General features: G+C 41.5%; 1 protein-coding gene across 6 annotated transcripts in view; it reads right to left on the reverse strand.

Annotated features, from left to right (window-relative positions):
- The window catches only part of P4HA1 (prolyl 4-hydroxylase subunit alpha 1), a 39,072-nt gene extending 16,884 nt beyond the window's left edge, over nucleotides 1–22,188 (reverse strand). Inside the window, exons 1-9 of one of the 6 annotated variants that reach the window (XM_048505614.1) lie at nucleotides 22,025–22,188; nucleotides 16,091–16,209; nucleotides 14,003–14,099; nucleotides 11,840–11,991; nucleotides 6,507–6,644; nucleotides 4,764–5,003; nucleotides 2,192–2,394; nucleotides 1,873–2,049; nucleotides 808–878 (exon numbers count right to left, since the gene is read on the reverse strand). In XM_048505614.1, coding sequence (XP_048361571.1) covers nucleotides 808–878; nucleotides 1,873–2,049; nucleotides 2,192–2,394; nucleotides 4,764–5,003; nucleotides 6,507–6,644; nucleotides 11,840–11,991; nucleotides 14,003–14,099; nucleotides 16,091–16,209; nucleotides 22,025–22,134 — 1,307 coding nt within the window. In that variant the 5' untranslated portion in view covers nucleotides 22,135–22,188. Of the gene's footprint in view, nucleotides 1–807; nucleotides 879–1,872; nucleotides 2,050–2,191; nucleotides 2,395–4,763; nucleotides 5,004–6,506; nucleotides 6,645–11,839; nucleotides 11,992–14,002; nucleotides 14,100–16,090; nucleotides 16,210–21,560; nucleotides 21,884–22,024 lie in introns of those variants that run through there. The other 5 variants (XM_048505611.1, XM_048505616.1, XM_048505615.1 and 2 more) reach the window with 5 other exon arrangements.
- Between the last annotated feature and the right edge of the window lie 1,597 nt (nucleotides 22,189–23,785).

Below are 23,785 nucleotides of genomic sequence, written 5' to 3' on the forward strand. Positions count from 1 at the left end.
CCTTGTTGTGAACCGCCCTGAGCTCTCAGGGGGAGGGCGGTATATAAAATTAATAATAAATAAATAAATAATAAAACCTCAGCATTCAGGTTAAATTGTCGGGTTGGCACTTTGCAATAAATAAGTGGAGTTTGGGTTGCAATTTGGGCACTCGGTCTCAAAAAGGTTCGCCATCACTGGTATAGGATGTAATCAAAGAAATATATCAACGTAAGACTCTAACTGAATTACTTATTTTAAATATTTCATTTCTTTTCTGTAATCTCTTTACTATTATTATTAAACTTAATAAAGATCATTATTTTTAAAAAAAATAGTCTATAGAGTCACTCTGTATCCTTTAATATAGCCTCTAGCTAATATACAGACTTGCCAAGATTGCTCCTAGTATATTAAAACTGCAGAGAAGCTAAGATTTTAACTTACAAGAATCTGCTGGCCAGTGCTGGCCTTGTAGGCTGTTTTTCAAGAACACCTCTAAACCAGTATATTTTCTGACACACATATGGAAAAAGATAATACAACAGACAATAGGAAAAGGATGGGTGGAACAGTAGATTGTCATCCCCCCCAAAATTCACTCCCAACATTATGAAACAGATATACTAGGCCAACAAGAACAGAACTTCTGGTTAGGAGAAGAATCTGACAAACTCAGCAGTATCAGTTTGTTACAATACTTGCTAATAGCAAAAAGATGGACCAGAAAACTTTTAGTTAGCATTTTTTTCTGGTCATTGTCTCCCCAAATGAGTACCAGAGAGGCACTCATTTTAGGGACAGAATGTATGGCATATAAAGTCTTACCTTTTGCTAATTCTGTAATGTGCAGTCTCCAAGATTCCTGTTATGGGGTTTGAAATGGTGGCTCGCCTCAGCTGTGAAGCGAACCAATCAAAACAATTGCATTACAATGCGTATATCGCACCACATCAATCCGACCATTCAGAATCCTACAAAGGAGCTCTGGCTTTGGTTAAGTTCCCTTTCACTATGTGAAATAACAAAACAGTATCATGCACAATACTATGACTCCTGCAAGGTTGGTCCTATATATTTTGAAGCACACAGTAATGACACTCACCTGAATCTAGCTTGAAGCAACAGGCTACTTCTGAGTTATTGGCGTCATGGTAAAAATCAACAGTACACTTGGATAAAGCCATTGGTTGTCCTTGTACAATTAAAGATCAAGTTGGGTGACTTATGGAAGGTATCTGATATACTTATTGGATTTTGGTCAAATGTAGAAGAGTGAGAGGGTGTCATAGGCCCCTGTCTTATCAGTTGAATTCAGGGCAACATTTTCTTTCGAAAAGCTTGCCAACCTTGGGAGCAGAACATGGGAGGGGGTCAAACTCCCTGGTTAATTTGCAAAAATAATGGGGGAAAAGGTTTTGTCATGAGGGAGAAGGAAGAGAAATTTGGCCTTTGGTAATTTGGCCATTAGGGCTGGTCATCTATCACCTTCATAGGCAAGGTAGCTTCTTAAAGTGAAGAAATCACAAAACGGCCTCCGTACTTGTGCTACTGAAGACTAGCACAAGAAGCAGGAGAGAGACAATGCTGTCCAGTCTCTGACTCCCCTATTACATTACTGTGTAGCTTTTTGTCCACAAAAGTCCATCACTTTTAGCATTAGTTTTCTGGGGAGTCACAGGGCTGCTAAAGGAAGACAAGGGAAACCAACCTGTACAAACTCTCTTGCTTTTAAAAAGATTAAATACTACAAACCATAAAACTACTTCCCAAAGCACAACATAGACACAATGTCATGACAGAATTATCAAAAGCAAAGTCTGCTATAATGAAATGAAAGATAATCAGTGGGATTTTTGCATTTGACAAGTACGGACGATTTCGTTTCTTTACCCTTGGCTTGGCAAGCTCTTTGACGGTTTCTATTTCTTCATCAGAAATTATTTCAATGAAACGAACAATTCGTGGACGGTCCCACTCATCCTCTTGCTTCACAGGACCCAGTATATATTTGGGATTTCCATTTCCATCAGAGTAACGGCAAAAGAGTTTACTCTGTCTTCTAGGAGTCTGAAATTTGAAACAGAGTAAAATCTTATTAATAAAATACATGCACACCTCCAAGGAAATAGGCAGCCAATAGACTGGCATGATAAACTTTACAAAATATTTCTAAGCAATTGTGTATAAATTTAATATTCATAGTAATTACCATTTTGAGACCTTCCCCACGACATAGCATTTCATACTTTTGTCTCTCTGGTAGGTAATCCTTGGAAGGACCCTTTTTCTGAATTTTACTTTCTTCCTCAGCCTTATCATTTGTTTCGGCAAAGGACTTGTTCGTTTCTTTTTCTTTAGCCATGATATATTCAAAATATTTCATGTTACCATTGGCTCTCTGATGCTCTGGGTCTATGGTAGAGGAAAGGAAATATGCATATAAATTCACAGCTTTGAAGATGCGAACTTTCAGTTTAGACAGATACTTAAATCAGAACACAGCAAAATGTGGTCCATTTGCATTGTATTTTTGTTACAACACACGCTTATTCTTACTGTTACAAAGAAAATACAATTCTTGCATAATAACAACACACAGAGCAGTAAATGAATCTTACTTTAGAATAAAAAACCAGCGGATTCAAAGAATGAACATTTTCTTCGATGACAGCAAGCCAAAGATGATGCAGTGAACTACTAAGAAAAGTTTGATGAGCTCAAAGGGAGCAGCTGAACCTGAGAAACACAGACCTAGCCAATATGACTTTTGTCACAAGTAAAGTGGCAATGTCAGGTACAAGAATAAAATTCCCACTAAAACCACGAGGAACAGATTGAAAACGAGCAGCTTTCTGTGACAGCTGAAATACTTACATCACATTATAAGTTTCTGCCACTTAAATTAAAATGTAAAATGAGACACTGCTGCGTTATAACAATTCACAAGACAGCCAATATAGGGACCATACAAATCACAGCATCAGTGTATCAGTATACCTGATTTCGTTCCTGACTTACAAGGGGTTGTATGAATCAATGCACCAGTATACTATCTCAAGGTATGCTAGCACAGATGTTACAAATTCAAAAATCATTTTCTGCCAAGAAAAGGCACTTCTGCAAGCACTATAGAACTCTCCTGACACCTTGGACCCACTATGATCCAATTAAACCCAAAAAAGGCTGCTTTGGGGGAAAGGAGGTCCTCTGAAACAGAAAAGTAGAAGCCTGCAATGGGAGAAAAACAAACATGCCTCTCACTGGTGGAAAACGACTATTGAGTTCAGCCAGAGATTATTGCAAGCATAATTTAGAGCAAGTGCTTTCAAGAAACACTACAGTAGTCCAGCTCTGAATGCTGCTGTCCGAGCCCTGACTATGGTAGCTTACAGGAGCCCTCCACTCCACCACACATTGCCTTGGTAACTTGGGGCGTGGATGAGGGAAACAAATAGGTATTTGGCCCAATCATGTTCCTAATAATGTTTGTGGAAGCATATCAGGACCAAGAAACTTCCCAAATTGGAATGGCTCCTATTAAAAACTGGATTACCTTCCAGATGGCCAACATCACTTAGTGAAATGAAGCCAAATGAACATACTCATTGAAAACTGAGGACAGGGAGATTTATTTATCTATGTTGCATCTTTGCAAGACTAAATCATATAGTTTACATTTGTGTTGAGCCTTGAGATTATGCTTCGCTAGCTTGTATTTATGTCCAGTTCTGGGACCTCAGCTGCTTGACATCAATGCTGTATGTGACTCTGACACACAAATGATGGGAAAACATGGCATAATATAAACAAAACAAGGAGTCCTGCGTAATAAAGGCAACTGATAGCTGACTTGTGAAAGCAGTGTAGAAATGAGAGGCTTTCTTTACTGAGTGTTTGCCATTGAAGCTTTTGTCGCTGTCATTAAAGAATCCTTGCAATGCAGTCATAGTTCTTTATTTTGTTCAAGCTGATTCATAAACAGGCTGCCAGTTCTATCCTGTTTTGATAGCCTTCGTCAGTGTACAGTATTCACACTGGTTGAGCAACCGGTGCCATACTGATTGTTTCAAAGAGACTGGGAGCTCTTGTAGAAGATCTTAAAATAGCTACGAAGTTTATGTGGTCCAGTGTGAATACTGTACTGTGATGAAGGCATCAAAACAGGACAGAACCGGCTTGACAGGATAGAACTGTACTTGACTCTGATGCAGCACAACAGCCCCATCCAGTCACTGAAACTTTCCTCTAATGACTTCTCATGTGACTAGTCCCACATATAACAGAATTTATACAAATAACTGTGGAACAGTTGATTGATTTCCATTCCACTTGCCTCATACAGGATGCCACTGTAACTGTATATGCAAAAACTATAGTTAAGGAAGACTTTTCTGCAGAACTATTTAGTACAGGAAAGGTTCCCAACAACAGTGAAAAGAGCTTGGCTGTATAAATGATAACTTTACTGCCACCACCCTTTTCAGCTGCAGTCTTCCGCACTCCCAAAATTGTGCCCCTACGATTCAGTGGATCAAGTGGAACATCGCAGAGGTTAACGTGGCAGGGGGATGTAATAAGAGAAAGGAACTGACAAATACCACTCTTCCCCTATCCTGTAATCAGAAATGCCCATGAGTACAAGGATTCAGGCAACTACTATTTGCAGTTTTATTTGAATACATGCAACAAGATCTGTGTTAATGTCAAAAATCTATAGAGATGAGGAAAAGATTTTGGCAAAAGCAGTAAGAATCACAACACATGTATGTTCTTTCACCTACCCAGCTCAAGCAGCCGCTTGGTCAGCGTCATGGCTTTGTCCAAATCGCCCTGCTGGTACACTGCATAGCTTAAGTAATCTAGAACAGAGACTTTGTCAATAGAAGAAACCTCTCCATCATCCAGCTGTTTCAGAGCTTGTTCCATCCAAAGTTCTGTGTGGTAGTAGTCTGATTCAGTGTATGCAATCTTGCCCAATTCAAAGCAATCTTCAGCTGTTAAAAAGGTCTTATGTTTCACTCCTAAGAACAAGAAGCGAATAAAAGCTAGTAACCTTTTCACTAAACTTCGTATTTGGATGTCATATACTTGCACAAAAGTTTTCTTCTGGAATGGTACTATCTGTGTTTTTGTTTAATATGTGTGTGTGTGTAGCAACATTATAAACTCATGGGAATTTCAGTGCAATTTTGCTGGAAAAATATAGATGGGTGAGTAAATACAACATAAGAAAAGATCCTGATGGTCAGTTCATTTTAACCTGTACTACAAGTCCATCTGTAGAAATTGGGGGGTGGGGGGGCTGTCACTGCCATTTAAATGCAGAGCTGCTTAAATAATAAGCTGGATGATGGATTCCATCACACAAAACACTCCGTATGCAAAAAAGGAAATCATAGGGAACCGACCTTGAATAGTTCCCACAAGCCAGAGAAAGCCCTTATCAGTTTTTAGGCCACATGAGATGCCCATATTTAATCTGAACCCTGCAAGTCCATTTTACTAGTCAAGGGCTCCTAACAATATACAGGCTGTATGAATCGGGGTTGGGGGGGTTGGGGGGGGGATCTCAAGTTTTGTGCTATGGTTTTTAAATTTTATTTATTTATTTATTTATATTATTTTATATTATATTATATTATATATTATATTATTATATTATTATATATTATTTATATATCAAATTTATAAACCGCCCACCCCCAAAGGGCTCTGTTAAAATTGTATTTTAACTATGACTTGTAAGTTGTCCTGAGCCACAAGGAAAGGCAGATTATAAATACTGTAATAAATAAATAAATAAATTGCAGTACAAAAGAATCTACTGATAGAGCATGTGGGCTTGGGAGAGGTGAAAAAAAATATTATCAGTTAGTGATATTCTAAGTGCCATCCAACACAGTGCCTGAAATACAGCCACATCCCAAATAGCACCTCTTACAATACGAACAGCCCACAACACAAACCACATTTCTCAAAAAAGGGAAATGGGAAAATGAAATACTACCAAAACAAAATATGCTCATTCACTTGAACATACCCTGTTTTCCTGAAAATAAGCCCTAGCATGATTTTTCAGGATTTTTGGAGGATGCTTGAAATATAACCCTTACTCCAAAAACAAGCCCTAGTTACAGATTTTTCAGTGCAGTTGATCTGATCACGAGGGAGGTGTAAAATCATGGAAAAAAATAAGACATCCCCTGAAAATAAGCCCTAACACATCTTTTGGAGCAAAAATTACTTTTGGAGCAAATATTTTTCGGGGAAACACAATAGCAAAAAGTACACCTTCATGCACTGTAAGCAAATCATATGTAACACACCCAACAATAAGTTCACATTCACACCACTTCACAAGTTAGCAACTGCACTGTTATGACAACAAGGCCCAAACAAAAAAGTCAGATCCTTCACAAGGTACTTTCTGCATTACAAGAGAAAAACAGGAATAAGAAACCAGTGTGCTTTTCATGATATATCAAACACCTTTCTTTTACCTTTGTTTCAAAGGGTCAATTTACCTGGAAGATTTCCCTTTGACAGAGTATCTGTGTCTAAATTATATGTATCTTGAAGCCGTAAAAGAGCTTTGGCAGCACCAGTCTGATCTTCATCGTTAGGGAAATACTGGCGTTGAATAGTCATGTTGGAAATAAACCCTAAAGATAAAGACAAAATGTTAAAGGGGCAAAAATATTACATTTCCAAACCAAATTGGGCTTTATGCAAATATTCTCAACCAGCAGTAAACCCCATTGTGGCAAACAAATACAACCGGCACTAGAAAAGGAGGTGAGGTAAAGGCACCCACCAAGGGGGGTAACACCTCCCGCATTTCTTCCCACCTGGGCCTGGCCTTATCAGAAACAGTAGGGGGCTCCTGTTGCTCCCTCCAGGTGGTCCTTTTCCCTCCCTCACAGGATTCCAGACCCTCCTTCACCTTTACATTTGTTGCTCAATTAAAAAGGCCCTCTACCCACCCGACTGCTTCTGGACTTTGCTGAAGATGCTGGTGGTGGCAGCAGCCGCCGCCGCCCCTCACGACTCAGCCCAGCATTTCTGGAGGACAACAGAAGGCAACCGCCATAGCAAGACAAGGCCCCTGCTTGTTTTTTGGAGGGAGGAAAGGGGGATAGGGGAATGGTTGGGCTGCTCTGGGCCAGGGGGAAGCCTGAACTGCCCCCCCCCCCTTGCGGGTCATGCTTGTTCTTCGGGACAGAGATGGGAGGGGGGGACTGGTCAGGCTGATCCCAGACCAGGTGGGAGAGCACTTTGCTGTCCCTGCTAGGCCCTACTTGTTTTGGGGGCGGGTGGGGATGGTGGGCAGGGGTCTGGGCAGGCTGCTGCTGGAACATGTGGGAGGGGGCCTTGCTGCTGTTGTCTGCCCTGTTTGCTATTGTATCAGGGGGAAGACAGGCAGAGGGACTGGCCAGGCAGCGAGAGAAGCAGTGGGGTCAATTACAGCACAAGACTCACTTCCATACATGGCTGGGCTGGAACTGAATCCTGCACAGCCACTGGTGGGAAAAGAGTCACCGCCACATTCTAAATCTTAGCAAATTATATCTTAGGATACAGATTAACTGGAACACACACATAGACAAACCTGCATCTCCCTACTATTTTACATGTATTTTTCAGAAACTACCAGAGTAACAAAAAACACCAATAGCTGTAAAACCCTCTTTCCCCTACTGTTCACAGTTCCTCCACCAGGTCCCCTAGCCCAAATGTCACTGCTTCTATCCTGCCATTATATTGAGCTCCCTTCCTTTTGCAATCACAGTGAAGCATGAAAGGTAACTGTAAAGTACTGGAAATCTTAGTTTCCATTTCATCCTTTCTGATGCTGGCTAGTAATCAGATTTAATAAAATAAAATGAAGGATTGCATCAAATGCATAACTTACATACAGAGGTAAGATTTTTCAGCATACTCTTTCAGACTAGCACATATTTTCAGATCACAACACTGATCTCTATCAGATTATTTTCCCTTAGGTTTTCTCCTGGATTTTTGGTTTGTATCTCTTACAATGCAGATGTACAGTAAGATTCACTTAGACAATCAAACAGAGAGGAGGTTCCAGTCAGATTTCTAGAGATACCACACCACAAACAATACTACTGCCACCACAATTCCAAATCTCTCTCGCGATATCAAGTTTCCCCAACACAATGACAAGAAACTTAAATTCATGACTGATGAGGGAACAGTGCCAAGGACTTCACAAGTCATTTGACTATTCACTTCCTCAGTCCAGTTCTATAAGTTTCTCCAGGGATTTGTTGGCATCTAAAAAAACGCAACAGTTATTTGTAGCACTGGATCTGGAGTCTCCATTATTGTGCACTTCAATGATCTCCGTTCCTTCTATATCTCCATCTGGTGAAGATCTAATTGCCGAAGAAGCTGAGGGGTGAGGTTTCTCCATCAGTTCGCTCAGCTCTTGGGCCCAGGTTTTTCCCTTTGTATCCTGTTGAGATCCCAATTGCAAGTCTTTAAAGAGATGAAAGTCCAACTCATAATCCATCTGAGGTAACTCTAAGGAATGTTGAGGGGCCAACTGAGAAGGGATACAGAGGTCTCTCCCAGTATAACAGTGGGAGGCAGGCAGAGTCTTAGGAGGGCAAATGTATGTAGTTCTTGAGAGATTTTGTTCCCATAAGGCTCAGAAGGTGTTGTCTCTGTTCTAAATTAGTTTGTTCCAACAAGCGATTCCTGGTGTGGGTCCCATTTCCCTGGGCTATGGTTGCTAAGATCCTGTGCTATATAGAATGAAGAGAGGGATCCCTGGGGGCTTGACTCTCAAACTGAACTTCTAGCCCATCAAGTTTCCTGCTCTGCAGATGTATCGAGGCAATTCCAAATCATGGGATTAAGTCTCCTTTTGGAGAGGTTTGGAACTAATGGAGACACGATAATATTATATGAAAAAAAAAGCCAGTGAGGGGAGAATGCCTTTGCTCTGTAAGAGTAATCCTACGTTTCCACAGTTCTTTTGTAATAACTGGTGAGAACCGTCAATGTTAGTAGTACTCTCTGATGGTCATGGTCTAGGTAATTTGTGCTAGCATTGATTGATTCTACTGAGATCAGATCTATCTCCTTTGCTCTGATTTTTAAGTAACACACTCAGATGAAGTTTAGCTAGACTCCAAAGAGTTCCAGACAGGCAAGCTTAGCCACATTATAGTAGAAAATATTGAGACAGATTTTATTGTTCTCAAGTATCAGTTGTTGATAGTTAACATGCTGGGTATTAAAAGGTACTCTTTCTGAAAAATTGAGCCAGATTATCAGGTTGCATTTAAGGTGAATGGTGCAGATGGTTCTATCACACTTTAGTTCACCCTTTGTTCTCTGTTCTGTGAGCTGAATCCAGTAGCATGTTGCTCAGAAGATTGTTTCACAATGGAGTCTAAGTTCATTTGGGATCTTTTAATTTCACTGTGTAAATGTTGCTAAGAGTTCTAGCAACAAGATTGCAAGAGAGAGGCAGATGTCAGACACACTTCCTCAGACATGCCTTCTGCATGTTGGCATATCTCCTTCCCTGGAGGTATGGGTTGTGATGTCGAAAGCCAGCTCCTCTGAGTCTATAAGTTAATGGGGCTCCTACCGTGGGTAAGCTCAAGCTTGAGACAGCATTGTTAGTGACTCCCACTGTTCCACGCTTCATTTTCAGAGGGTGTGCAAGGGGTGTGTTTTCCTCCCAGAGTCAAAGGGGAGAACCGATTTGATGTTGGAAATAGTAGAAATGTAAGCTGAGTCTCACCCTGGGAGGTAACAGGAAAATCGTCTATTTTTTTTGTTGCTTGGACGCAGGAGAATCCAGCTCCTCTGGTATTTCTCAGAGGCGTTTCCTAGCTGCCATTAGCCCAGTCACGATAAGTTGCTCCACTAGGTAGATGGAAATCCTGTTAGTTGTTGAGTAATTGCTTTTAAACACCGCCTGTCTAGAGAGACCAAAGAGAGCAAAGTGTGGGGGGGTCTCAAGCGTAAATCACTAACAGGCTGCCCACACAGTAATCTGAAGACAGACACTCAATTAGGCTCCAAAATTCCACAGTTGTCCTTGACACAGATTCAAGCAGCTCACAACTGCAGGCACTTGTTAACTACACAGTCCAAATTATTTAAAACCATATATAACAACAGCAGAATCAAGATAAATTTATGTTTTTTTCGTAGCAGCACAGCTAGCGTCTTTCCCCAGTGTCGCCAATCTAGGAATTGACAGAAGGCTACTTACACTAGTAATGGCCTTACATCATGACACTACCTGTCAAGTCAAATGCTCTCCTGATGGTATACTTAGTCCTTATATACCAGTGTAAGAGTGTCAAACAGGGGTGTGTTTTGGCCCCAACCCTATTTAATCTTTTTTTAAGTGATCTGGGCTTCCTTTTTGATGGAGGATTCCTCGCACTGCCCTGCTTTGAATCATATGACCATACCTTTACTTTTGTATGCTGATGACGCTATATTACTCTCCCGTACAAAAGCTGGCTTTAAGCCATCTTACTGGTACGCTGTGATGACAGAATATTGTAGTCACATAATAACCTGACTTTAATTTTGCAGAAGTCAAAAATAATGGTTTTTGCTTGTTCTTGGAGACCATTTAGTTGGCCAATAAATAATGAACAGCTTGAACAGGTCAAACATTTTAAATGTATCAGGTCTCCATATTCTTCTTTAATTATAACTCCTCTTGGAGTTACCCAAAGGAAATTGGCCATTGAATCAAGCAAACTTATGGAGTTGCAAAGGCCATTAGCTTATAGCTATTTTCGCACCAAAGGTCATGAATTTGTACCTTCCGCAGCCATTAAGGCATTTAATGCTAAAATCACCATGCAATTACATATAATGAATCCCACTGTGGATACAAGCATGGAGCTGCGATATGGAAAAGAGTTCAGTCATTTTCTCTATAGTATACTCGGCTTACCTCACTCAGTCCCATATGCTGCTGCGTCTGTTTGGAGGTGGAGCCAACATCTACTCCATACAAGAGCATGGTGCATGAGACCTTCCAATTCTGGATAATGATTGTGCTTTAACAACTGTCATGCAAAGCTTTACCACTACCAGGCTCTTTCTTTCATAGCCAAAACCGAGTGGTGGTCCTTTGTTGAGGCTTAAATCCATGAAATGGGTCTATCCTTGGATGGCATTGGTTTTAATGAATGCCAATGAGCTAAAGCTGACTATCAAAAAAAGAGATTGTATGATCTCGAGTATAGTCACCCTGATGCAGCAGGCTAATACAACAGCTGCTCTCCCTTGCACCTTGGGTATACCATTAAAACCCTATACCATGGCCAAGTATTTCCATTTGGTCTTAGAAACCCAAATTGCGATTTGAGCCTTCTGACCCACATGCCAGGTGCAATATTCTCCCTTCAGCTACCACTCAGGGCAGAATGCCACAGAAAGTGCCTTTTAATGAAAGATTTTGTCCTGCAGTTCAAGCTTACGAAGAATCAAGCCAACACGTGATATTACACTGCCCGTTACACAGTTTAGCCAGGAATAAATATCTAAACCCGTGGTTAAAACCCCCCATTGATAATATTAATCTATCAATTGTGGTAACGATGTTGGATTGTGGTTCTGCAAGTGTATTGGAAGCGCTGGCTAACTTTTTGTGCTCTGTCATCAGCAAACGGTTATAACTGTACTGGAGATTGTATCATTACACTGAGGTCGCCATTTTTCTGGTATATTGCTGCTGTTTTAATTATGCCATTAAAGGTTTATATATATATATATATTCACTTCCTCCTATTAGTGCTGAATAGCCAGACGAGTCTTTTAGACTACAGAGACTTCTTAAAACACCTACCATCAGACATGTCCTTCAAGACCAAATTCTCCAGTTCACTCCACTCAGTGTTAAGTCGCTTCATCAACTTGAATGCATTCACAGGATGTCCCAAGAATCCTTCAGGGTCCTTGGTTGCAGTATCTGTCAGCTTGTCTAGCTTCTCTGCCCACCTAGAGAGATACAACATGAACTAAATATTTTCAACAAACCAGTTTCAGACATCTCCTTTGCACACAGACATTTTGAGCTGCCATGTGTTAACTTATAGCAAAGCGAGACAGAACCTTTCCTGTGGAAGGTCTCCTTTTGTACCACTGTACTTTTAGGCAATTGTGCACTGTTTTATAAACTTTCATAATCCAATAAAGATATTAGCAGTCAAATCTTGTTGTCCTTGTTAACAGAACACGTCATGTCTTTAAAGGTTTATAAGTATTCCTATGAATATAACATTAAAGTGGAGCTTTGAAGTCAACAGTGAAATGGCATTAAATTAGCTTTATTGAATTTTCCCCCTATTCAAATATTTCAGTTCAAGTATTGAGGTATTTATGCAGTATGTAAATTAACATAGTGGACTTTATTAAATATAAAGGGGTAAATACTAAACGTTGCTCTGCGCCCATAATTAGCATTCCCACCTCAGTAATACTTTCACCAGTTCTCACTCCCACTGTATATCCCCATTTCTCCTATTAGTCCACTGTTATTTTTGGCCCACTCCTGCAACTACATTTCAAAGAACACAGCAAGCTAGACTGGTAAAAGAGTGTGTGTGGGGGGGTGGGGGTGGAGTTCCATGCCATAAGCTCCAGTCCACTTGTGGTACATAAAATCCACCTCAAGTAAAATATAAATCAGACTCAAAACAACTATGGGCATCAAAAAATCATTGAGAAAATTAATTCAATTCGAAATTTTCTTGAAAACCCACAGCCTTAATTAAATTATGTTATATTGGTTTTTTTTAAAGGTACTTCATATATCCACCTAACTCTAAAAGCCTTTATTAGCATTATAAACTATGAGTTAGTATAGAAGTAGAAAGAAAATTTATCTACTTAACTGAGTATTATTAAAATACTAAAATTTACAATAAAACATTAAAATACATTAAATATATTTAAAATAAATAAATGTTAAACGCTTCATAAACTACTAAACCGCGACACATATAAAATTAATTTAAATTCATTACTATGTGGTATGGGGCTGCATCGTTTTGACCAAATAGTGCCTCAAAAAACTTGCAACATTCCTGCCATACAAGATCACAGGGACCTATTGAGTAAGGAAAGTTCATCACAGATGAAATCTTGATGTTTTTGTTTCACGCGAGTTTTGATGGTTCTCATACCGCACAGTGGCGCTTTTGAACTAGCTCGCACAAACGCTGCCATACTGACATAACCTGTTCTCATATGGAGTGTTGGCTATACCTGCCAAGAGTCATACGCTAGGTAGAGCATTAATAAAACGGTTTCAAAGTGTACACTCCGTTGTTTGGAAGGCCGAATGTACAGATAGCTGGCAATAAGTAATCTTTTGATCGGATAATTCCTAAGGCCTCCTGCACACATTCCTAGTTCTCTCGCTCAACTAAAACAGGATTTAATTTCTTACTATGAATTTGGATGGCAGATATAAATTTGAACTGGTCAGCTGTTGCCCATGTTGTTGCTTTATCTATGTCAGCCAAATCCATTCTACAGATGTAGATTCTTGGATAAGAGTTGATGTATAAAACTAGCTTGGGTCTGGGCTCAAATGAATTTGGGTCCAGTACTCTCTTAAGTACTCGTCCATGCCATCATTCCATACTATTTTGTCCCAGTTAGCCTCTTGTATAGGTCATATAGATACTAACTCCTTTGGTGACCTCTAAAATTCTTCTAAAAGTATCCCTGTAATTTGGACTCATATATAAGGTGATTTAATTCCTTGGAACTATATTAGGCTCATATACCCATATCAAGCTATAATAGTTTCCCCTCTTAATGAGGAACTAAGATTTGGGAAGTCAAACACTCAATCACACTGCATACTCAGCTCTGAACTATTTATAGCCAGAATGTTGCAATAATGGAATATTTAGTCTTATTACCACAAAAGTCAAAAATTATTTAGCTTAACAGTAAATGTTACACACAATAGAATACTAATACTGAAGCCACTGCATACTTCTTAATCTGCTCCAACTTGCTCTCTTCTGCCTTGATATAGTCTTTCAGTGACGTCACCAGGTCTTTCTCTGTATTAATCAAGTCTGTCATGTGACCTAAAAATAGTTTAAAGAGAATCATGTCTGTGATATCTATTATGAAGACGTTACAAACACCTTAAGCCTTTAGGTTTTCTTTTTCAATCTATTATCACTGTGAAGTTGAATGTAAACCGTAAGGCAGCACTCTATTTCATCTCGGCAAATACTGTAACATCTTTTACCTAAAAGCCTATATAGACTTGCTTGAATAAATGAACTGAAAAATAATTTTATACTTATTTGGTTAGTAACTGCCAATGCAAATTGTCCCTGTAGATTCGGGTTCTCCCTACATCAATGAGCTTCTCAGCATTTGTTACATAACATGGCAAGACTGTAGGCCAAATTACACGTTGCAATTTGTAAGGAGCAGAGTCTAGGTTATCCCAGAGAGTCACACAACAGATGCAACAGAACTTGCTTTCAAAGCCCCTAGGGTCCCACAACACGGGGAGGGGGGGAAGGGGGGGGGAAGAGGCTTCAGTTTTCTCCCCACACTGTTCTTCTGATTCCACATAGTTCCACAGGGCTGCTATCCACCCCCACAGTGGAGCAACTGGAGTCATTTCGGGTCAAGAAAGTGAGGCAAGGAGAGGCCAAAGGCCTTTTTCCTGTGCTGCTGTTACAATCCAAATTGGGGCTGGGCACTTGAAAAATGAGTTCCCACACACCTGACATGTAACAATCCAAGTTAAAAGACTGGTTGGAAGAACCTAGACATTGCACATTAGAAATCACAGCATGTAGTTTGGCCCTTAAAGACACTTTTGCAAGTGCCTGTGGTCCAAGAATCCCATCCTCCACACCCCCACTTTGTATCCTAAACACACACGTTGTACACATTGCCAATGAAAAAGAAATTTAGAATGTGGTGTTTTAGAATGTAGATCACAAAAACAGCAGGAGTAGGAGGCTGAAGCTCTTTCTCCTCTGGCAATCGTGGTCCAATCATAACTGGGTTCCAACACACCTGGGATTTAAGTGCTCAGCACAGACCATACATAGCATGTGTGGCGCTACGTGCAAGTGGTAGATGGGTAACACTCATGTGAACTGGATAAACCAACTCATTAGGTACATGCAGCCTACCAAAGGTGTTTTTTTAACTTATTCACAAGGTAGTCTAGATGCACCTTTGTTTTATACATCTCATACATTTACACATACATTTAACCAATCAATCAAAAGTGGCAACTCTGTGACAGATCGCATCATGTCTGTTGATTCACAAGCACCAAGGCTTCTCTATTTACAAATATAATATGGACTTAAAGAACACTTAGGTTTCATTGTTAATCACTGTGATGCCCCTTCTCCACTCACACAGGAGTGCCTACCAGCTTCTACAGCCTCTTTCTAAGGTTCCAGGTCATATCTGCCACACTTCTCATCTGTTTTGAAATATACAGAAAGCCTTGATCATTTCACCTCCCAGATCCTCTGTCTCTTTCAGAGACATCAGCAGAGAGGGTAGCCCAGCTCCCTTTAATAACATCCCTTCATTCACACAGTTTTTGGGATTGGGGGCTCAAACACCTTCCCGTTCACATACTGCCACCATTTATTCGTATCCTATTACACCACACAATCCGAGATATTAAATTGTGAGTGTTTTTCAATCCTGTGTTTTTCAGTTTACAGGATTATACAACACAAGACGTTACCTTTTTTACACTTTTCAACCCACCATAAGCAACTCCTCTCTACAGTTTCACTTAGACATCCATCTTGTCCCTCTCAACCTCCTAGCTAGTCGTAACTGCCATTTTTCAACTGTCAACTCACCAACATTACATCCGCTCTCATTAGTCATGACCAGAGAGAGGCGGAACCTAGCCTGTTCATCACAGTCATATTTCAGCTTGGTATACTCACTAAGCTAGATGTTAGAAGAGCAAAGAACAGGTTTTATGAATAATCAGTGCAGTTCAACAGCCCATCTTCAGCATTGTTTTTTACTGAATCATTCAGAAGTGCTTTCCATTGTGCACAAAAGCATGGCTTACCAATTGATGTGAAGAAATCTGTGTGGGCATAAGAAGAAGGCAGAAGAACACCAAAAACAAGAAGACACCACGACATTGTGAATACCATAGTTTTATCAATCTTTATCCTTCCCATACACCTAAAAGAGAAACATATTAATCACAGAGTTATCATTTAGACAAACAATATTTTTAAATGCATAGATCTCAGTGTCCATCTGGTCATTTGCTAAGCAGCCACAACAATATTGCTTATTCTTCCAAGACATGGAAGGGATCTGGGGTAGACCTGGAAGCCAAAACAGAAAGCACCATGTCTCCCTGCCCCCCACCCCCATTATATCCCACGATGGAGGAGGACTTGCTGGGGACAGGCTCAGCAGAGACAAATGGAGAATCATTACCCACACTACAAAGCCTGATCTGGCTGCAGTGGCCATCACACAACTAAGCCCAATATCCACTGCACAGCTCAGACAGACTTTTCCTGGGGATGCCAAGGGGAGGGGAGGGGGGGCGGAACTTAAGGCAGGATAACCGATAATGATAGGTTGGCTAGTGGCTGAGAAGAAGAAAATAAAGCAGGAAAATAGGCGAGTGAGGGCTGCCAGGGAATGGAAAGAGGAAACAATGTGTGAGGGGAAATTATATGCCCCTGCAAATCTTTGTAGGTTCCCTGCCTGAACCTATCTATCTAAAAAGGATGCCCTCTCAAAGTGCTTGTAATAGCTAGCTGGAAGAGCCAGAAATAATCCATGCTCTAGTAGATTACAATTCATGGCAAACGAAGAAGGCTGTGGGAACAGTTCCCCCCGTAATATTATAATTATTAACAGCACAATTTCACTTTGCTTTTTTGTGCCCCCCCCCCAGGCCACCACCACAGTTAACCAATTAAAATACAGAAAGTAAAATCTCATCTTAAAAACCAACCAAAATCTCACTGTAAAAACTTAAAAGCAACACACAAATGCATCACTGAAGCAAATTAAAACCAAAGCTTACAATAAGTACAAAAGATAAAAACGACAGTTAAAACATCAGGGAGGAAGAAGAAATCACTGAAGGAATGCCAAGCAAGACAAAAAAGTTCTCACTCTATGGCAGAAGATGGCAATAGAAGCGGACAAATAAACAATCCCAAGGAGAGATTTCCAGAGTTAGGGTGCCATTACTGAAAATGTCCTCTCCTGGGTTGCCATCTCAGAAGGCAGGGGTACCCAAGGCAGGTCCTCAGAAGATTACCACTGTGATTGAGTAGGTTCATATGAGAGCAGGTGGTCCATTAGGTACATTGGTCTCAAATCACATAGGACTTTAAATGTTACCACCAGCATCTTCAATTGTGCCCAGCGAAAACTGGGAGCCAGTGGAGATAGAACAAGACTAGAGTGATATGGTCCCTAAGACCCACTCCAGTCAACATTCTGGCTGCAGCATTCCACTTCAACTGGAGTTTTCAAATTTCATGAAGGCAGGCCCACATTGAGTGCACTGCGGTAATGTAATCTAGATGTAGTCAGGGCATTTACCACAGACGCCAGATCTTTCCTGGCCAGGAAAGGCTGCAGCTGGCTAACTGGACAGAGCAGGTTAAAGGCACTCCTGGCCACAACTGCCACTAGCCTATCCACCAGGAGGTCTGGGCCCAAGAGCACCCCCAAACTATGGACCCCTCCCCTAAACTATGGACCTCTCCCCTCAAGAGGAGAGTGCAAGTCCATCCAGAATAGGGGACATCTTAAATTCAGGGTCAGATCTTCCACTCACCAGTAGCAGCTCCATTTTATTGAGATCAAGCGTCAGTTTATTAGCCTACACCCTCCAAGTACTAGTTCAGGGTTCCTACAGCCTCCCTAAGATCAGCCAGAAGTGCAAGACAGAAATGTCCTCTACATAGTGGTGACAATCCAGCCCAAATCACCCAGCGGTTTCATGTAGATGTTAAAAAGCATAGAGGTCAAGATGGAACCTTATAGAACCCCAAAAGCCAGACGCCAAAGGGTTCAGTAGCACCACTTCTGCAACCTACCCTCAAGATAGGGCTGAAACAGCCACAGAACAGTGACTCTCAATCCCAGCCTGGAAAGGTGGTCCAGAGAGACACCATGATCAACAATAGATTGATCTCCTGGCATACAACATCCACCAAGCCAGCCCCACAACAAGTCCTAAAACCCGTCTGGAAAGGATCACAACACAACTGACTACTCAATCACCTGCCATACCCATATGTCCCATTTGAATGGTCAAGAGGCAGGAAACTGCAGCACTGATCAATTGGATATTCTCAAACACTCCTCACAGCAAAAGGTTCTCAAGCAGCATCTCTTGACTGAGTCCATCAATCCCACTTTCCCTTATAATGACCTTTCTTGACAAAAACAGAGTGGAGGGAAAAAGCAGTTTAGGGATTATGAATCCATGTAAGTACTTTTGATAAAGAGAAGCTGTAGCTTACACTGAAAGAATGAAAGAATGAACAAGACAAAACTTATTATGTATAGTTATTTCTTGATGGTTAATGAAACTGTGCATGTATCTAGTTGGTCATTTCAGCTTCACAGATAAAGGCTCATTCCGCACATGCAGAATAATGCACTTTCAAACTGCTTTCAGTGCTCTTTGAAGCTGTGCAGAATAGCAAAATCCACTTGCAAACAGTTGTGAAAGTGGTTTGAAAACGCATTATTTTGCGTGTGCGGAAGGGGCCTAAGTTTCATTAAGGTAATGAATTCGCTTTCTTCCATTAACTCTGTTACTGATTTCTTGTTATCGAGGAAGAATTAAGCATGTACCTCAGATTTCAAAAGTGTATGGATCACATAAATGGATCATTTGAGTGCATTAACTACTGAGTTTCCACAAAAGCTGAAAGATGCTGGACCTTTAACAGAAAATGAGCAAATAACCTGTTTATAATTGATCAGAAGGGCACAAAGTGCTTTCTCAGAATTAGATAGTTTCTACTGTACGACTATTTGGATCCACTGAATTAACATAATTTATTTAAACAATATTTAAACAAACTTTTGACAGAATGATGAACGAAGCTGCTAGTGGGAACCAGCACTATTTTACATTTAGCAAGAAGTTATTATGCACATTGAACAGTTGCCCTAAGTGGCTGGCTCTTTTTTCTTATGGTGATCCTGTAGGGTTTTCAGGGCAAGAGACGTTCAGAGGTAGTTTGTCATTGTCTGCCTCTATCTCACGCCCCTGGCATTCCTTGGAAATCTCCCATCCGAACACTTGCCAGGATCAAGGCTGAGTGTGTGTGACTGGCCCAAGGACGCTCTCAGCAAGTTTCCATGGCAAAGGGGGGACTGGAACCTGCGTTCCCCTGATCATACTTTTACACCTTAACCACTACACCAACCTGGCTCTTAGAAGCATAAAAATTCCAGAGATAAAAAACTTCGCTTTAAAAAACTAAGAAGTTGTTTCACATTTGCAGTTTGGGACTATGAACCCCAATGCTAGGTAGATCCTTTGGTTTCAGATATGAATTCTTCCTGTCAATTACACATATACAAAGGAAGTCCATGTTTGTAAATACAGCACAAACAGCAAATATTTGAGCAGCTGGGTAACCATGTCCTTAGAATTTCACTAATTTTTCACAGAAGTATTGTTGGACAATGATGAAGCCTCTGGTTGGTAGAAAACACTTCAACAAAGTGATATTGACATTTATTCTTAGCAAGTCTATGGTAGCCATATTATTTCAAATGTTGCTCAATTCAGAAAAGATCCAATAGCACATGTAGAAACATATTTCGATAATATTTTCTTCTTTTAAACCAAAACCTCAAGTCATAACTTAAACTGGCAAAATTCTTATGTCAAGATATTTTTAACAACTGTACCACTTTCCTAAGGAGCATCGACAGTGCATCTTCTAAGATGAACACTTTAGATTATTTCCTCAAGAGTTGTATCAATTTGGCAATTAAATGAATTTTTAAATCTCAAAAAAATGCACTCACACAGATATATATGCTGCATAAGCTTCAGACTCCTCACTTTCATTTTGCTTTTGACATTTCATACACAGGCATTAGATACTACAGAACCACATTCGACATACTTCCCCATCATCTAAGTGTGATGCAATACTAAACTCTCATAAGCATCTACAGGCAAATTAAACAGCTTAGGGCTCCGCACTGTTTGTAAAACAAACTTGTGAGAAAACAATATGTTTGTGAATACTCCAAGTTTTCACCTGGGGGTCCCGATTTGAAGAGTGCACGCCATTCATACTTTGCAAGGAAAAGTTTACATAAATTGCATTTTTTCCATAGCCAATCAAGCAAAAGGTTGATGAAAGAATGCTACTGCCACGTATTTCATCCTCCCCCACTCACGTAACGGACACTTCATCTCAAAATCCCTTCCAAGTGAAATCTCATAAAAAGAACCACAGCTTTCTCTGCTCAAGCAGAAACAGCTCATTGTCTAAATAAGCCCTCCTCTTTTGCTCTGGTTCTTCTGACCATTCTCATATTTGTTCCTAGTTATTTGCAAGGAGCTCTATTTACGATGGGGAGGGGGAGGAATCAGGAGCATGCGTAGCTAGGGATTTCTTCGCGAATCATTATCGTGCAACAATTTTACATGAAAATTTGGCTAAACCGCTTCAGAAATAACAGAAAACTAATACTGCAACACATGTTAACTACGGATGAACAAATATAAGATTCCATTTTATAGCAAAAGCAAGATAGCTTTAAAAAACATGAAAAATTAGGCCTCCTATGCATTCTGGTATTGAGACTATCAGTGCATTCTCAAAACTGAGATGAAGAACTTTTCCGATAAATACAGTCAAAGGAACGGAGACAGAAGAAATCGGATTCCTTTCGTTTCCACTGCAATCATCACACAGGGGAAAAAAATCTGCAAACTGTTCTGAAGAAAAATGGGGGTTGAAATAGACCCTCTTCCACTTCAGCCCTAATTCCATTTTTTCCTGTGAAGGCAGGAATGAAAATCCTCTCCCTGCATCTGACAAGACTGGACTAGAATGAGTTCGAAAAGTTGCCAGGACCAGCTATTTCCAGGGAAGTTCTGCACTGGCTGGGAGAGAGTGCCTGTCAAGTCCCTTTCAAGGCAGCTAGCTCCCCCCTTTCCCTACTCTCTCCACTATTACAGCTCAATTCTTGGTACAAAGCTTTTTTGGAAAAAAAATGAGAAAAGTGCCTAAGAGAAGCAGGGAGATTACCTAGCAAGAGGGGGGTGGATACGCCCATGCATAAGGTATGTCAAGCATCTAGGAAGTGGGCCAGCGAAAAGGGGTCACCTGTGCGACAAAGGACGGATTTGTTTGCGTTAAATTGGGCCAAGTGTCTGGGTGCTTGGGGTGGGGGGTGTTAAAAGGCCTTGGAAAGCTACAGTAGGGTGACCATGTTATTCCTCTGCTGCAACAAAAACAAACGGGCCTCTCCAGGGGCATCTTAAAGCCTAACAGCATTGTATTCCAGCATACCTTTCCGTGAACCAGAGCTCCAATTCGGATGCACTTTAAAACTGTAGGGAGCAATCCTGAACAAGTCTACTCAGGATCCTTCTGCAGACTAACCAATAGAGCTGACTCCCAAGAAAGCCTTTCCCGTGGAGCGGAGCCCTTTCCTTCAGATGCAGGCGGTGGGCTCCAGGCCACGAAAGCCGAGGCGAGCATAAAAACCAGCAGGAAGTCTTTAAAGCGCCTCCGGAGTCCTATTTATTTATTGGCTTAAGAGCACGGCGTACTTCGCAGGCGGTCCCAAGGAAGAAGTTTCTCGAGGCGTCCAGAAGGAAAAGGGGCCACTTGAACTCAGCTTCCCCCCGCCCCCCCACACCGCCCCCTTTCGCAATCCACTGCGCGCGAGGTGGCGGCCGCCGCTGGACAGCAAAGAGCGGCGACCATGAAGCCACCGAACAAATGCGGGAGAAACAAGCCCGGCCACCCACCTCCGAGACAAGTCGCCGCTCACCCGCTCCCCTCCTTCGCCCCGCTTGACTCCAGTCACAGGCGACGCTGAGCAGGCCCCGCTCGGGAGGCTTATTATACGGCCCACCATCCCGCCCACCGGCCCCAGGAGGCGGCCCCGGCGAGCCCGGCAATGGCAGCACAAGTCGCGGCCCTACGTGAGCCCAGTCACAGCGGCGCCCCCCCCCCTCAACGCGAATGCGCAAGCGCAACAAATGGGTCCGCGCCTCGGACCCCCCACCCCCGCCGCCACTTCTCCTTACAGGCGCTTGGCAATTGGCCCGGATCCGTCCATTTTCTCTCCCCCCAATAAATCTGCGGGAATGGAGGGGGATTCTCCACACAGGCCCTGAAAGAAGAAACTCCGGGGAAATAGCAAAGAAAATAGCAAAGGGGGGGGGGGGTGTTGTAGCACGGGGGAAACAGGGCATTGTGTGTGGGTCAGAAACGGGGTGTGTCAGATGTCTCCCCAATATAGTTCTTCTAATGTAAGATATTTGGGCACATTTATTACACACATGCACACACACACACACACACACCCCACCTTCCGGCGTTACTAGAAGATTGTGTGAAGTACGACTTGCATTCAAAAAGATCGGGTTAGAAAAGAGGAGAGGGGCTGTGAACAGATTTAGGACCAGGAAGTATGTCATTCACTACCGATGGAGATAGTGAACGATGGTAGCATAGATGGCTTTAAAAGGCAGTGAGACTGATTCGTGGAAGATCACTTTGGATCAATGATCGCTAGCCAAGAAGACTCGGGATCTTTCACAGGCAGAAGTAGTAAATCTTGGAATCCCAGTGCTAAGAGGCGATATCAGAGGGATGCTCTTTGGGGAAACTGGTTGGCCAGTGTAAGCTTGGATGCTGCTATTATATTCAATACTGATAAATAAATAAATAAATAAATCCTCCCCCCCCCCAGCCCCCAATTGTCTGATCCAGTACTTCTTACGTTCTTAAGAGAGTGTATGTGGTGTTTGGCTTTGTTATACTTTCTCCAGGTGTGCATGTCATAGTTGGGACTTATTCACTTCCACAGTACTGAAAACATGTGTCTTCCCACAGAAGCGTGGCATGATGCCTTGCCACATGGAATTGGCTCCCACGGTGGTTTGCTGAAGTGCTGGGAAACATGTATGTGAAAATCTCTACTGAGAATGTCCCCGCAGTATTGAACAAATGCCATTGACACCACCCACATATACAGGATACCCTCCAATACCCAGAGTAACAGAATATACCAAGTCACATCCAGGACAGATAATTACTATGCTTTGACTCCATTAATTATTATCAATCCAAGTGAATTAAGAAAAACAGATGTTGTTCTTGCTTTGATACTGTATAGTGAGACTGCACCTCACATCATGATTCACAGAAAATGTGAAAGAACTATACTTGTGCATGATTTGGCATAGAATTCACACATGACAAGTCATATGTGGCAGCAAAATTCTGCAGCCAGGCTACCTGCAGAGATGACATAACTACGTTTGCCACTCTTAAATACTAGATTGCTTCTGGCCCCATTCAGGGTGCTTGGACTGAGGCATTTAAAGAATTGCCTTCTCCCAGCAGAAAAAGGTCTGTTGTGGGTAAACACTAGAAATTGATGTTTCTATGGAGGCGCCCAAAGTGCTAGCTTGCCTGACACTAATTATGTTTTCATACATGTTGAATTATTCACTTTCAGTCCACTTTGCAACTGGATTTTACAGGGTGAAGCAACAAAA

The sequence above is a fragment of the Sphaerodactylus townsendi genome, linkage group LG08 (assembly GCF_021028975.2).
Source record: "Sphaerodactylus townsendi isolate TG3544 linkage group LG08, MPM_Stown_v2.3, whole genome shotgun sequence".
Classification (NCBI taxonomy): domain Eukaryota; kingdom Metazoa; phylum Chordata; class Lepidosauria; order Squamata; family Sphaerodactylidae; genus Sphaerodactylus; species Sphaerodactylus townsendi.